This window comes from Macrobrachium nipponense, chromosome 17 (genome assembly GCF_015104395.2).
Source record: "Macrobrachium nipponense isolate FS-2020 chromosome 17, ASM1510439v2, whole genome shotgun sequence".
NCBI lineage: Eukaryota > Metazoa > Arthropoda > Malacostraca > Decapoda > Palaemonidae > Macrobrachium > Macrobrachium nipponense.
Genome location: NC_087210.1, coordinates 58,578,835 through 58,595,040, shown reverse-complemented (window position 1 = coordinate 58,595,040; position 16,206 = coordinate 58,578,835). Strand labels below are relative to the sequence as shown.

Genomic DNA, 16,206 nt, shown 5'->3' with positions numbered 1-16,206 from the left:
TCCTATATATATATAATATATATATATTAATAATCTATATATATATATATAGATATAGATAATATGTAATATATGATATAATGTATATATAGATATATGTATATATATATAATATATATATATATTATATATTTATATATATATATATATAATAATATATAAGATATATATATATATATATATATATACTATATAATATATATATAGATTAGTGTGGAATTCTGTTGTTACAGAACATTTTTACCAGTCATATATATATATATATATATATATATATATATATATATATATATATATATATATATATATATAGTCTACCCCCTAAAGTTACTTGGTTTTAGTACAACTTTTTCATATCCTAGCACCATTGGAAAAACTTTAATTCATAATAGTCCGGAGAACAATGAAGGAGTCATATATAAGATCCATGCAAGTGCGGTAGTTTTTATATAGGACAATCTGGGAAGACACTCGAAAAACGCATTTTAAATCATAAATATAATATACGAACAAATAATACGAGCAATGCTTTATGTGTTCATAGTAGTTTATGTAATGCACCGATTGACTGGCTCGGGTCAAAGATTTGTTTAAGAGCACATGTTTTATTGAAAGAAATTTGATAGAGACAGCTTGCATTGTTCACAGCAAAGGAAAAAATTTTAATTTATCGCCTGGTTTGTATAAATTAGATCCTTTTATCTTACATTTCATGAAACGTCAGTACAAATTGGATAATGTTATCCATTAACTATCATATAGTAATAGGCTTTGTTAATATGTACTGTATGTTATGCTGTTTCAAATGGATGTATTACCTCGTTAGATATTTTGGTATTTCTTGTTTTTATTGTTATTTTACTACTGAATAGTTTGTAGCTCAAACTGCTAGTTTTTGGTAACTGTATGTTTAAAAACATTTTAGGCCTTTCTTGGCCGCATGCACTGTAAACTTTATCTCTTTCCTTAATAAACGCTCCAAGAAGAGGTCCATTGGAGACGAAACTGTTGGGCATTTTCTGAGATATACCTTTTTTCATTTTTCTATGTGGAATACAACTGAATATATATATATATATATATATATATATATATTATATATATATATATATATATATGTATATATTATGTATTATGTATGTATGTATATGTATGTATGTATGTATGTGGTATATATATAATATATAGGATAGATATATATATATATATATTTATATATATATGATATATCTATATATATATATAATAATATATTCTATATATATATATATAATATATTATAGTATCTATATATATATATATATAAATTATAATATATATCTTATATATCTATATATCTTATAATCTTATTATATATATATATATATATATATATATATATATAAAATATTATATATATATAAATTATATATATATATATTATATATATTATCTATAATATATATATGTATATATATCTATATAGATATTTTTTAAAATATATATATATGATATATATATATCATATATTCTATATATAGATATATGTATCTATATATTATATATATATATATATATTAATAATATATTAATAATATATGTATATCGAATATATATATATAGATATATATATATATATAGCTATATATATATAGATATATATGCTATATATATATATATATATATATATATATTATTATATTATTAATTATATTATATATTACATACAGACAGTCCCCGGGTTACTACGGGTTTGGGTTAGGACGTTCTGAGGTTAATGCGCGTCTCAATTATATTAATCAGACATTATTTCCAGGGTTACGATGCCTACAACGATCATCTGGCAGATGAAATATGACACCAAAAAAGCAAAATAGTCAATATTTATTTTTAATGAAACATGCAATAAGAATGAAGTTTACATAGTTTTCAATGCACCCAAAGCATTAAAAGTAAGGTTTTCTTAGGATTTTTTACGATGTTTTGGCTTACGACAAGTTTCGGCTTACGACGCGTCTCAAGATTGGAACCCCCATCGTAACCCTGGGACTGCCTGTAATATATTATATGTATATATATATATATATATATATATATATATATATATATATATATATATATATATATATATATATATATGACCGTCTTTTGGAGATGATTAGTTTATTATTTCTGGAGACAAATGCAAAGCACACTGAGTGGCTAAATTCAAATTCCACAGATCAACATAGCCGGTCTGCTCTTGATTTCTGTGTATCCTCTGATTTTATATAGCTAAATGAAGAACCCATGCACATTTCCAGTAATATATTAAACCTCATATTCAAAGAGGTTCCAGCTATTGAGAAGTCCAAGTTCTGTGAATATATATAAGCACTTCTGATTATTACACCATTGAGATGGAAATATCTGTCAATCACTATATTCTTAATTCCACTAATGGAAAATTGGTCTGGTTGAAATCCATATCCAACTGGTATTGCATTATTGAAGCTTGTCAGGCACTTAATATTGCAGATGCTATGCATATTAGATCCTGATCCCAAGATGTTAAATGAAATGCTGATGGCTATTTTAATTAGATCCCTAGAAATGTCATCAAATTTAGGACAAATGATCAACCATGGTTTGATGATACTTGTAGATGAGCCTACCATTACAAACAGACCAAATTCAGTGCATAGAGACAAAATCATTCAAATAAAAATTACATCATTTATGTTGAGTCTCGCTGTGCTGTGAATAGAACTTATCATACAGCCGAGAGAAATTACAGTAATTCCTAAAAGAGGAAACTATACATATAAGTAATTTAGTGGACCAAATTTGCATCATCTATCTTTGTGTCTTGCTCGTCTTCCATTCCACTACTACTAATAGCCTCAATCAGGACATGGACCAGATCAAGGAATGGTGTAGTTCGTGAGGTATGAGGTTGAACTTCAGTGAGATGAAACTGCTATTAATTAGCAGATCTTGTACAGATTTCCAACTTCATCCTTCCCTTCAGGTGGATGGAAATTAGCTGAACGAGCCTGAAGCTTGAACTATTCTTGGGGTAATGATTGACTCGCATCTAACTTTTGAGGAACACCTAATGAAAGTGTCAGCAAATGCTGCACAAAAGTTAGGTATTGTTTGTAAGGCCTCATGTATGTATAACAGTGATAAAATCAATGCAACCTGTTTTAGGTCGTTTGTAATCCCTTTGCTAGATTACTGTTCTCTGGTGTGCCTGCATGAAGTGATTAGACATGCTTATGTCCTCTTCAGCCTCTAAAGCTGATACAGTGTATGCAAGAGCACATGATCTGAGGGCTTTAGGCCCCTCCTCGGCATTCAAAAAGAACTGGCATGTTCAGAGGATTTTGAAGACTAGTTCTTGGCTCTGCCAAACCACCTTCACATCCTTCTACCTAAGGGATGTTGCCCACAGGCCCTTGGACACTTTTTACTTGGGTCAGGTGGTGGCTGCTCAACAATTTGTGTAGTTCATCCAGTACCCTTTTCAGGACAGTTTGTGTCTAACCTCAGGTGATGCTATGAAAGTGAGAGTGATTAAGATGACTGGTCTTTTTCCTTTCCTTCTCTACCAGCGAGCGGTGAGAAGATTGATCCATCATACACTGGAACTGGCTAGATAAAGGTGAGTGAGCAGCTTTACTGTTAGTTTTTTAATATCCTACATGAATATAATCTATTAGTAGCAAGTCCATCCTCTCTCTAACAAGGAGAAAGAGGAATGATAACAAACAAGATTAGGTGGTTACCTTAGTTTGTTATCCAAACAGATATAGATCTTTAACTTCCTCCCATGCAATGAAACTTTACATTGTATTGTAGCCCATTAGTTTGACTGCTGGCTACATACATATCCAACAAGTCATAGTCTTGTCCACTTCCTTTGCGTCAACCCATCCAGGAAATGAGACCATATGTGCTGAACTTCCAGTCAGTTCAAGACTTTCTTTCCTCCCACCAAAAGTTAGTCTATCCTTACGTTAAGACCCAGGATACTGTGAATATGAACAAATGACAAATTTATAATTTTGTATTTTTATAGCTAACAAAACCTGCTTCTAGCCACCCCTCTTATTTTTGTTCCTGGGCTGGAAGAAACTGGCGACATCACGGGGTTCAAAGCAGGTCGACAGCCAATGCCTCACACGTAACAACAGCTGAAGCCCAATGCCACTGATTCCTTACATTATAATTTTTTTTTTACTGGTTTCTAGCTGGTGCTACAAGATTTATTCTTATGTTTAGACTGGAGGTTTGTTAGCTATGAAAAATACAAATTAATTATAAGTTTGTCATATTTCTGAAGGTTTCTAAGCTGTCATATTGAGAAAAAAAACTGTAGTCACCTTTAGTTCTAGGATCTTTCTGTGTGAATAGAGAAATTTGAATTAATAACAACGTAGGCCGTAAGTTAATATATTACTAGTCGATTATAGAATGTTGCATAGATCTAGGCAGGACCCCCATCCTGTATAAATCTGAATCGGTTTACTGTACTTACTAAACACAAATAAGGATTAAAATGTTGTATTTCTTTCAGGTATACAGTTTCATATTTAGTGAAGCAAGGATTTACCCTTATGTCAGTTCCAGACCTGCTTTATTCCAGCATTATTGAAAGCTGTGGCATGAGCACTAGAGGAGAACGAACTCAGGTCAGTATATATGCAAAAACATATGTTTTGGACTTAACTGTATATCTCTTTGTCGTATTCCATTGTAAATAATTAGTGAAGTCTTTCCTTGTCATGTTGTATTGTACAAAAATTCTTCAGCAGCAATAAAATTTCTTGTATATTTTCATATTGCTGTAATGTCTAGTTTCATACAGCTAATGAGGGTTTAGATGAATTAATGGACACAAAAATCAAAATTGTAATGGTAATGTTTAGAAGGTATAATGGACACAAAAATCGAAATTGTAATGGTAATGCTTAGAAGAAGTAGAGTTGGTTCTTGGTCTTTCACATCCATGGTCAGAAACATTTGGACTAGTCAGTACATACTAGGATAAGTGACCTAGAAGCGTCAGATGCTGTTGGCGTCTAGAAGATATCTTTCGCATCCATGTTTCAAGTCATGGGCTTACAAATTCCATTCATTTTACTTGATTAGTCGGAATATCAACAACACCTCCAAACTAAGTTCCAACAACTTGTTCCAGGGTTCCTGCTCATTTTAGGGGTGCGAGGAATGGGAGATTTAAGCAGTAGCTGCTGCTGCTGCAATTACCAGTTGATCCACACCCAAGGAGAGAATATTGTGTGGATCTTAAGACAGTTTCAGGAGTCTGTGTACGATTAAGAATTCCTTTTATAGCAATTACACCAAGGTAGTACGTACTATGGTTACCCTATCCTCCTCCAGAGATTTTTCATTCTTCGGAACATTGACCTGGGTAATAGGCTCCAAAACTTCCTTTTTTGGAACTTAAATGCAGATCGTTTTAGACTTTCAAGAGTCTCAAAATTCAAGATAGACTCCTCAGCATGACAGCAATGACACCATGGTAGTGCCATGATCACCGAAAGGTCCTAGTGTTCATTCATCTACTCTATGGCAGTACAAGTACACAAGCAGACAGAAGTACATTCAGTGCAGTGGCCAACCAGACATCACAAGCAAGATGGATGATATTTCAAGTTATTTGCTAAAGTCAATCTATAACGACAATTGATCTTGGCACCTTGACTTCCAGAAATTCTTTCAACCTCTGAAGAAGCTTGATCATAGTCCTTATTTTCTCATCTTCCTGAAGTTAGTGCTGTTTTGATCTGCATTCTTGCACCTTTTGTCATTCTTCATGTTTCGAAAGTCTTAGTGAGATGGATCACTCCCCTTACGTGGTCCTGTGGCGCCAATGATGGTATGACGTCTATGGTCCTCCTTAAATACTAGACTTTCAACCTAATTCCAATGACTTGTTCGTTAACTTCTAGTTGCCCAAGAAATGGTGTTCAAATTGTCATTTCTCTTGACTAGTAAGTTGATCAAGAGAGCATACCCCGCATGACCCCTAGCTCCTTTGTGGTCTCAAGCATAATGGTTCCCAGATTTGGAGCTACGAGAAAAATTCCCACATGGCACAATCTCCTCTGCAAACCTCATGAGGAAAGATATCGTTCAGTTGGGTCCCATCTCTTCACGGCTGGAGACTATCCAGTATCTTCTGCGAGTGAGTGGTTTTTCTCACAGAATAGAGGTAGAGATGTCTGGCTATCTCAGAAGATCTACCTCAGCTGTGTACCAGGGAAAATGGGCCATTTACTGAGATTGGTATTGTCAAAAGGGTTTCTCTCCAGTCGGAATTTCTGTTCAACAGATAGCGGATTTCCTTCGCACGGGGAAACTCCTTGTGTTTCTGGCTTTAATGGCTATAGGACTGCCTTGGGAGTGTTTCTTCATTTAAAAGATGTTAAGCTAACCTCTTTTGACATCATGCTGCTCAAGAGCTCTGAACAGTCTTGTTCTCCTAGAGAACTTAAACCACCTACTTGGGACCTTACTTTGGTGCTTAGTGCGTAGTCTCACTCATGCCCTATATGAACCTTTATGGCAGTTGTTGGAAGGAAGTTTGACCCTCAAGACATTATTCCTAGTGGCCTTATCTTCGTCGAAGAGAGTGGGAGAACTTCATGGCATTCAGAAAGAACTGGTGTGTTCTGAAGATTTTGTAGGCTGGTTCTTGGCTTTGCCAAACCACCTTCGCATCCTCCTACCTAAGGGATGTTGCTCATGGTCTTTGGGCACTTTCCTTGGGTCCGGTGGTGACTCCTCAACAAATTGTATCTAACCTAAGATGACGGTATGGAAACTAAAGTGATTGAGATGACTGGTCTTTTTCCCTTTCCCTTTTCCCTTCCTTTTCTAACAGTGGGTAGCAACGAGATTGATCCATCATAAGCTGGAACTGGCTAGATGCTTGTGAGTGAGCAACCTTACTATTGGAGTTTTTAATATCCTACATGAATACAGTATAAACTATCAGTAGCAAAGTCCAACCTCTCTTTAGCAAGGAGAGCGAGGAATGATAACAAACAAGATTAGGTGGGTACCTTAGTTGATTATCCAAATAGATATAGTTCTTTAACTTCCCCACATGCAATGAATCTTTACATTATATTTTACCCCAGTGGTCTAACTGTGGGATACACATATATATATTCAACAGGTCAGAGGCTTGCATACTTCCTTTGCATCCACTGATGCAGGAAGTGAGACCTGGTGTGTTAAACCTCCATTAAGTTCAAGACTTTTCTCCCACCAAAAGTGTCTATCCTTATGTTAAGACCCATGGTTTGTTCCTAATATGAACAAATGACAAATGTATTTTTAATTTGTATTTTTCATAGCTAACAAATCTGCAGTCTTAACATAGACTCCCCACCTCTAGCCATCCCTTAAATTTTGTTCCTGGGTTGGAAGAAAACTGGCTACGTCATGGGGTTCAAAGCAGGTCGACAATCAACGTCTCATGCATACCAACAGATGAACCCCAATGCCACTGATTCTTTGCATTACAATTTTAATTCTTTTTACCAGTTTCCAGCTGGCACCGGAAGATTTATCCTTTTATTAAGACCTGTGGCTTGTAATATAAAAGTACAAATTAATGATAAATTTGTCATATTTTGCTTATTGATCAAGGGAAGTAGGCACTCCTGTGACATATGATTTTGTCTTGCAAACAGAGTATTGGAGTTGAATCATGGTATAGAGAGACCTTTCATTTACTAAAAGGCAGGAAGTTTTGGTTGTCTGGGATAGTTTCTTTTGACTTAGCAAAATGAAAGTTTGTGTTTTCAGCAAGGTGAATAGCTGGAAGTCCAACACGCACTCACCATGTACATCTGTAACTATCATATTAAACCTTAAAGACAAATCCACTTTGCGCAAAGAATACATCTTAAAGCTTAAAGAGAAACCCACTTTTGCACAAAGGATACATCTAAGTACTGTACATTTTTTTAGGATCAGATTGTAATTGCGCAACTATAGTTAGAAACCAATAACACCAGCTGCCTACAATAACTAAGACCTGTAGCATCCACATACAGTATTTTATCACTTGATAAATTGAAAAACTCCAATAGATCACTTTAAATGGAAAATTGATTATTTAAAAATCTTAGGGTGTGAGCTTGAAGAAAACCCTGAGAACTATGTTAAGAGCCTTGTAGGAATATGGAAAATAAGGAATATTAAATTATAAATACCTGAGGGTCTGGAGTAGGAGTTGGCAACCTTTTGGAGAGTGTGAGCCAGATAGCTATGAAGTGTCTTGGTGAGCATGATATCAAATTTACTATAAAGATCACTCGGTACTGTAAACTAGGTTACCACTGGTCGATAATTAGTGTCCAGGAGTTAATTTGGCGGCCAGAAGGGCATCCTTTGTGGGCTGGATGTGGCCTGTGGGCCAGAGGTTGCCAACCCCTGGTCGAGAGGATTGGATATGAAATGAAACTAGGTTTTGTCTTAACAGACAAAAGGCAAGTGATACAGGTAACATTGTGGACTGCAATTAGACAGAATAGAAAGAATGGACTGTAATGAAACAATTTTTATTTGTGGGAACCTTGGCCAGTAAAAATTTGCTACCATTTTACCTAGGAAAACAAATCTCAGAAAAAATAGTAGCCACTAAAACTGCAGTTCACATTGGTAGTAATACTGACTGCAAGAATTATAATTTTTTCTTGCAGATTGTGTAACAAAGGTGATCTGCAACTTGGTTATTAGCCAGTGTGAAAATGCAAAGGCAAATACAAATATTAACAAAGCAGGAGGTGTTCAACAGTCAGACCAACCAGCAGCCTAAAGTCAGTATGAACCAGACAATTAACAGGACATGCTGTTGTTGCAGATGATTACAGAGATGATAAGGAGATTATGTAAGACAAATAAGAAATATAGAACAGACAAAATTATAACAGTCTCCAGCTACCATACGGAAGAAAACCATCTTCAAATAATGGAAAGTGTCTTGTTGATAGTGGACAATGACCAGTCTTACTATGGATTTTCAGATGAAGTCGGTAATGGTTAATATAAAGATGATGATGATTAGATAATTTAGTTTGTATAGGTGAAAGATACTCGAGATTGGCTAGTTGCTGGATAAGAAGTGAAACAAATTACAACATTATTTCGGTAATTGACCTTTAATAATTGAAAGACAGCATTTATCAGGTGATCACTATGGAACAGATACAAAAATCTAAAGATGATTGCTATCTGCAGCACAACTTAATGGATAAATGATTAGTTAATTAACAACTGATAAGTGATTAAGTGGCAAATCTGACAGTTGATGAATGTCATTGTTTGAGTGGTCAAAATCATTGGAGAGATGAGAGCGATGCTCTATGTTGCTAGACATTTTCAGTTAAGATTTCAGGCTCTTAAGCATTTTGAAATTACCATGATGTTGCTAATGTCAGAGCCAATGTACAGTGGAACCTTGGTTTTCATACATAATCCATTCCAGAACCTCCCACAAAGTCCGAAATGTATGAAAACTGAAATTATAATTCCCATAAGCAATAATGTAAATATAATTAGTGCATTCCAGACACCCAAAAAGATTAACAAAAGTATATTTTATAGGAAATAAACACAGTTTTACATATAGAAAACAATGAGAAATAAATATAAATGAATAATTAAACTAATAATGAACATTTAACATCACACTTACCTTTATGGACCTTCATGGAAGACTCCTGTTAGCATATGGAAGATGGAGAGAAGGGGAGCAGGTATCAAGGACCTATCTAGGGTTACTTCTGCTCTTTGTTTTTTACTAGCACTGTCTGGGGTTACTACCCCTCTTTGGTTTTTAGTGGCACTAGGGCCAGCTTGAAAGTCACGACCCGTCACACAGCAAAACTGTTCAGAGACATTTGTTTCTGACGTCTCTTTGAAATTTGTCTAAATTGGAACATGGCATTGTCATTAAAGATGTTAGAGATGCATTACAACATCTTTGTGTGGATGATAATCCTTCCCAAAATCTTTTACATCACTCCACTTTGTAAACATGTCCTTAATCACTGAAGTGGGCACTTTGTGCATGCCTGTTTGCTTACTGAATTTTTCAAACCAGCCTCTGCTGGCCTTAAATTCACTAACAGCAGCACTTGTATGCATTTTCTTACCGTGATTGGCATGCAGCACCCTCCAACACTTGAGTTCTTTCTTAAATTCTATAGTTTTTCTCACCATTTTTATAGAAAGGCTGGCACTTGGCACTTTCTTTGGCCCCATGATGGCGTATTTAGTAGTCGTACTTTAATAAAAACAGCACAAAAAAACAACCACAAAAGCAGAATGGGTCACAAGAGAACACGGATGCTTTGTTTGGACACTGGTACAGGGCCTAGTCACACAGTAGGCCCCAGAATGAGCATTTCTGAGTGTACAAAACCCGAGGAAACGTGCGAAACCTGAGACAAAATTTCATCGAAAAAAAGTCTACAAAAACTGAATCATACGAAAACTAGGGTGTACAAAAACCAAGGTTCCACAGTATGTTTTTAATAGAAAATAAAATGTGTTCAGATTTGATATATGTAAGATGACAGTAGAGTCATTGATAACTTATAAACTAAAAAGGCAGTACTGATGCAAATTTTGAACATTTTTATTCGAATGCCAGACTTTTTAACCATGAAGGTACTATCTTTGGCAACTAAAAAAAGCATCTTATGGTACCATTTGTGGTCAGCTACTCCTTCAGCATATACAGTAGTACCTCGAGATACGAAATTAATCCATTTCGAGGCGCCCTTCGTATCATGAGGCTTTTGTATCTTGGACCACATTTTACATGTAAAATGGCTAATCCATTCCAAGCCCTCCAAAAATACCCCAGTAAATTTCATAATAAAGCTAAATTGACCTGTAAACAATGAAATACTACAACAATTTGGACCATTCAATACCTAACTTAATAACCAAATGCAAATTAACCTGTAAATAAAGTGTATTAGTGTACATGGTATACAAGAAATACTGCACGTAAAATGTGGAAGCTTACCTTTCGAGTGAGGCTATCTCCAAAAGTGGCGACAGAGGAGGAGGACAAACGGCAGATACGTACACTTAACTTTACGAAACACATAAAAAAATGTCAGAAAAACAAACTGAACTTTACAAAACACATTAACAAAACTGTAACACTTTACAAAAAACTTAAAACTAAATTTTTTTTTCTTTTTTTGATTTTTACATTTTTTTTACTTTTTTATACTTTACGTATTTTACAAAGTTTCAATTTCTTCACCACCGAATGGATGCCAGTCCGTTTACGGAATTTTTCGAACCACCCACGAGAAGCCTTGAACTCTGGGGTTGCCGTCGATGTCCCCTCTCCTCTGTCGTCTTCGGCTTGGGCAATCAAATCGCCGAAAATAGCGCTGGCCTTCTGGCAGATTGCCGTCTCGGTTATCGTATCGCCATCGATGTCTTTGTCCTCAATCCATAGATGAAGCAGCCTTTCCATTTCATCATGCACATGGCTCCTCTTGTTGGACAAAATAGTCACGCCCTTGGAAGGTGTAGCTGCTTTGATGGCTTCCTTCTGCTTAAGGATGGTGCCTATCGTCGAAGGATTTCGGCCGTATTCCTTAGCGATCACACTCGACCGCAAGCCAGCTTCATACTTTTTTATTATCTCCATCTTTGTCTGCATAGAAAGCATTCTCTTCTTTCTGTGAACTTCAGCAACTTTCTTGGGACTCATGACTATACTGTAAGTAATTAAGTAATGAAGTACGTATACTAATTAGGTTCTCACACAACACGATAAAGTAGCACAACGAAATCACTAACACAAATTTACGTTAACAAACGAAATCGTGTATGTAAACGAACGAATTCCACGTGCGTACGATAACAGTAACACTGGTAAGAAGCAATGGCTGAAGAAGAACGCTGCTACGTACTAGTATGTAGATGCATGATGGGAGGGATGTTGACCAATAGGAGAGAAGGATCTCATGGCGGTGACTAGCATCAGGAACCAATGGGAGAGCGGGAGGATGGTGGCGAGTCTACTCAGTTGGCAGCGTGCGAGTTTCAAAATTGTTATCGGTAGTCCGGGCGAATCTCAGACTACAGCAACAACCTTTCGTATCTTGAGCAATTTTCATATATAGAGCCGTTAAATTTTTCGTGTTAGCTTTCGTATCTCGAGTTTTTCGTAAGTTGAGCCTTTCGTATCTCGAGGTACCACTGTAACTAGTTAGCTCTTAGTTAAAACCCGACAAAACTTCATTTGAATTAGTTTGGTTTTGATTACTGTTGCAAAACTATGGTTTGTATGCTATAAAGTACTGAAATTTTATAAATAAATTTTTTGTATACAGTTTCAGTAATACACAATGAATACCCCTGGTTTGCTCGTTGTATTGTATATTTTGATTTATTACTTAACAGGTATACCGAATTGAGGGGTTAGATGATGTATGCCTTTCAGGAACAGCAGAAATGGCAATAGGAGGGTATCTCAGAAACAGACAGTATTGTCTTAATGATCTTCCTTTAAAAATGGCTGCTGTTTCACGGTGCTACAGGGCTGAAACCTCAAATTTACGTGAAGAGAGAGGAATATATAGGTACGACCCTTTTTTTATGTTTTTTGGTAGCTAATGATTTTAGTAGAGCTTACAAATTCCCCTGAAATGTGTATTGAATGTGTTCATGAAAGCTTTCAAACCAATATTTTACTAAATAAAAAAAAAAATGAGATCAAAATCAGAATTTAGTCAATACAGAGGTGATATTCAGCCAGGAGAGGCATATTTATTGGTGGTTGAATTCTCTTATTTGCCAGTGCTCATGGATTTTTGCTTGGTCTTTTCTTCAGCGGCAAGAAGAGGTGGCTCTCTCCTTTCGTTTATTTCATCCTTAAAACATTACTACTGGATTTGGGAGTTCTCTACTTAAGTCTGTACATTACTACTGGATTTGGGAGTTACCTACTTAAGTCTGTACATTACTACTGGATTTGGGAGTTCTCTACTTAATTCTTTTTGCTTACTGATGACTGATATAGACATCATCCAAATTTAAGTCGTTTGCATTTTGATGATGTATGGAAACATAAAAAATAAAGACTGCTCAAACCAGCAGACAAGTTGAGAATAATTTTTGTCGTGTTCTTAATATTTTTTATACATATGTAACATGTATATTTGTTTCGTAGTTTTAGATTTTTGTCTCATACTTCCATCATGTACATATCTTTTTTTTCTGCAAGGGAGAGAGAGGAAATATATTTTGTATAATTATGTAACATATTTGTTTTGTATATTTTTAGTTTTTATTCTATAATTAGGTACATCATTTATCATTTTCTGAGAGAGAGAGCAATGAACACTACATACTGAGTGCTACTTATTTTACCCAAAACGGGACACTAGTTTATCATTAATTTTTGCATATTTTCATAGGTATAATTACAACTTTTGCATAGCAGTAAGTGGGTAACTATACTCAGCTTCCCCTATATAAATTTATTTATGGACTTCTTTTGTGCCAAGTGAAATAAAATTGAACAACCTACCATGAAAATTCTAAGGTATGTTCTTAGGTACGTTCTTACAACAAAAAAGGCAAAGAAAGTTTTATGTGCATATCACATGGATGACTTTCTTTTATGGAACACATGATGCAGCTTTGTCATTCATTTTGTCATATTTTCATGCTATAATTACAAGGTTTTGCATTGCAATAACTATGTAATTTATCTGGGTGTGCTATGAATAAAAAACAAAAACTTTATCACAATTTTTTTTTTAGTGGCAGGGAAAGTGCAAAATTTTATCTTGTAATTTCTACCCAGTATGCTATCAAAGAGTTATTTTGGAATATATTTTTATGCTATTTTATAGGACAATCATTCAGCTTCAAAAGGTAGCAAAATTGAGCAGTAATCCTTCAATTATCTGGATTATATAGCCAAGGACCTGTTGGATACTGGCAAAATCCAGGTAAAGGGAAGTAAAAAAAATCTAGGGGTGTTCAGGATTAAACTCTGTACCCCTCCTCATCTAATTTTGTCAATATCTCATTATGCTTATAAACTACTACCATGACACTTTAAACTGAAAACTTTATGCAAAAGGCACTTGTGTACCTTTTTCCCAATATATGTAACAAATATATACTGCATAAATGCACTTGTGAAAAAATGCACCTCCTCCTTTTTCTCTCTCATATGACACAGTTCGGTAGGTAAGTAGCTGTTACGGCCTCTGAGAGAGGTCCGCTTCAGGTTCGATATGAAATTAAAAAAGAAAAAAATTTAACACCAACAGTTGAAACTGGGGATACGAATATAGAAAGAAACACTAACAGAACAAAGGTTTATTTACAAGCTTACCAACAAAGATAAATGCAGAATGGTATATCCTATTTACATAAAAAGGTAAAATCTTACAATGCGTGAACTAGGGGAACAGTGAGGTAATTCAAATACTTGCTGGCCAGTTTTGCGACTCAAAACAATGGCTTCACAAAAGGAGAACTGGGATTGCCGACGTCTTCTTGACTCCGTATTGCAGAAAATAATGTCTATTCTTGATACTTGAAGGGCAGGAACTCCCGAAAACCTCTAGCAGAAAGTCTCTTCTCTGAAGTCTCGCTCAACGTCGAAATAACTCTGTCGTCCACTCCTGAAGACGACTTGGCCAGAATTCAACCAACTCTCGAGCGACTTTTCCTCTGATCCTTCGTCCTGGTTCCTTCTTCTCTTATCTCTCTCTAACGATCTCTGCTGCTGATCTCTCACTGATAATCTGATCTGTGGCTCTTACTGAGGATCTCTCTGTGTGACTAACTGATGATCTGCCTTCTCCTACTTCGTTCGTCGTATTTATACAGCATTCTGGGGGCAGGACCTACGGCGAGCGTCACAGACTCCCGAGATTACCAGAACGATTTAGAAGTTTCTCGACGAAGTATTGCATCAGAAATCGCGGCGTTTCTCACGACACTTCAGCGCCTGTCAAGTTCCACAAAATTCCTGCCGATTCTAGAACCATCATGAGAACAGGCGCTTCCAACACGCGCGTAAGCATCCGTGCTGCAGAACTTCTCGAAGATGCGTTTTCCTTTCCTTTATCTTTCTTTGCTATGACGTTTTCCTTTCCTTTATCTTTCTTTGCTATGAAGCAATTACCGTTACAGTAGCCTATCTGTGTTTACTACAGCCTTCCATGGTTTTATGACCATGTATTTTTATACAACTTTCTTATCAGTTGTTACTGTATTGTACTATCATACATGAGATACAAAATGTGTGTGTGAACTGTTGATGTTGGCTAGATGTTCCACTCACAGTATCCATTTGCTTAAGTCAAATAGGGTAGGTCATTACAGCTGTATTTAACTTAAGAGCCAAGCTAAAAAAACATTTGCAGCACCCCAGGCTGGGGAAACTTTGAAGTCGGCCAATTTAAGAAATAAACACACTGATTGAAAGAGGAAGATATGCAAATTCACATAGTGTAAGAAAAAAAATTCCAAAAACTTCTCCCTACCTTTCATGAGCAGTTGAAAAAAATTATTTATAACAGCTTTTTGGGCCTCTTATTTACAGGACCATCTTAAATTTTACCAAGTTATACATATTTTTGTAATAAATAATTGCTTTATTTTACTTGTTAATTATTGCATAGTTTTCACCTTGATCCCAAAGTTATATACATACAAATACTGTGGGAATATCCAGCAACCTGTCAGTTCCGCTGAAGTTCAGTTTTCACATATAATATGATAGTTGGGTTATAATGAATCAGACTGAATGATTATAGCAAAAAAACTAGATTTTCATATATACTCATTACAGTAGTCATAAGCATGAGGGTCTAGGTGATCAAATACATGAAAGGACTATCATTCTTTTTCTCTGTTAGACAATAGTCTGTAGAATTGGGGGACATTTGAAAGAAACAACTAACATGGACGTATGTTAATAAATTTAATCAAATACTATATTGTAAGGTTTTGTATGAAAAACTAGCTTTGTTACAATAATTTCTAGAAAACTTGGAAGAAATTACTGTAGTAATGGGGTTTGACTTTCATAGGCATAAAGAGTTTTCAAAAGTGAGGATAAAGCACCCTAGATTATAAAATATGCATAATTATTATGTGATAATTAAAACAACACAAGGTGTATGATATCACTGTCAGATG

General features: G+C 35.2%; 1 protein-coding gene across 7 annotated transcripts in view; it reads left to right on the top strand.

The window, feature by feature from the left end:
• The window catches only part of LOC135196264 (serine--tRNA ligase, mitochondrial-like), a 44,855-nt gene that overhangs the window by 15,986 nt on the left and 12,663 nt on the right, over positions 1-16,206 (top strand). For all 7 annotated transcript variants that reach the window (XM_064222962.1, XM_064222960.1, XM_064222965.1 and 4 more), the window contains exons 3-4: positions 4,541-4,655; positions 12,442-12,620. In XM_064222962.1, the coding sequence (XP_064079032.1) occupies positions 4,541-4,655; positions 12,442-12,620 (294 nt within the window). The remainder of the gene's footprint in view (positions 1-4,540; positions 4,656-12,441; positions 12,621-16,206) is intronic.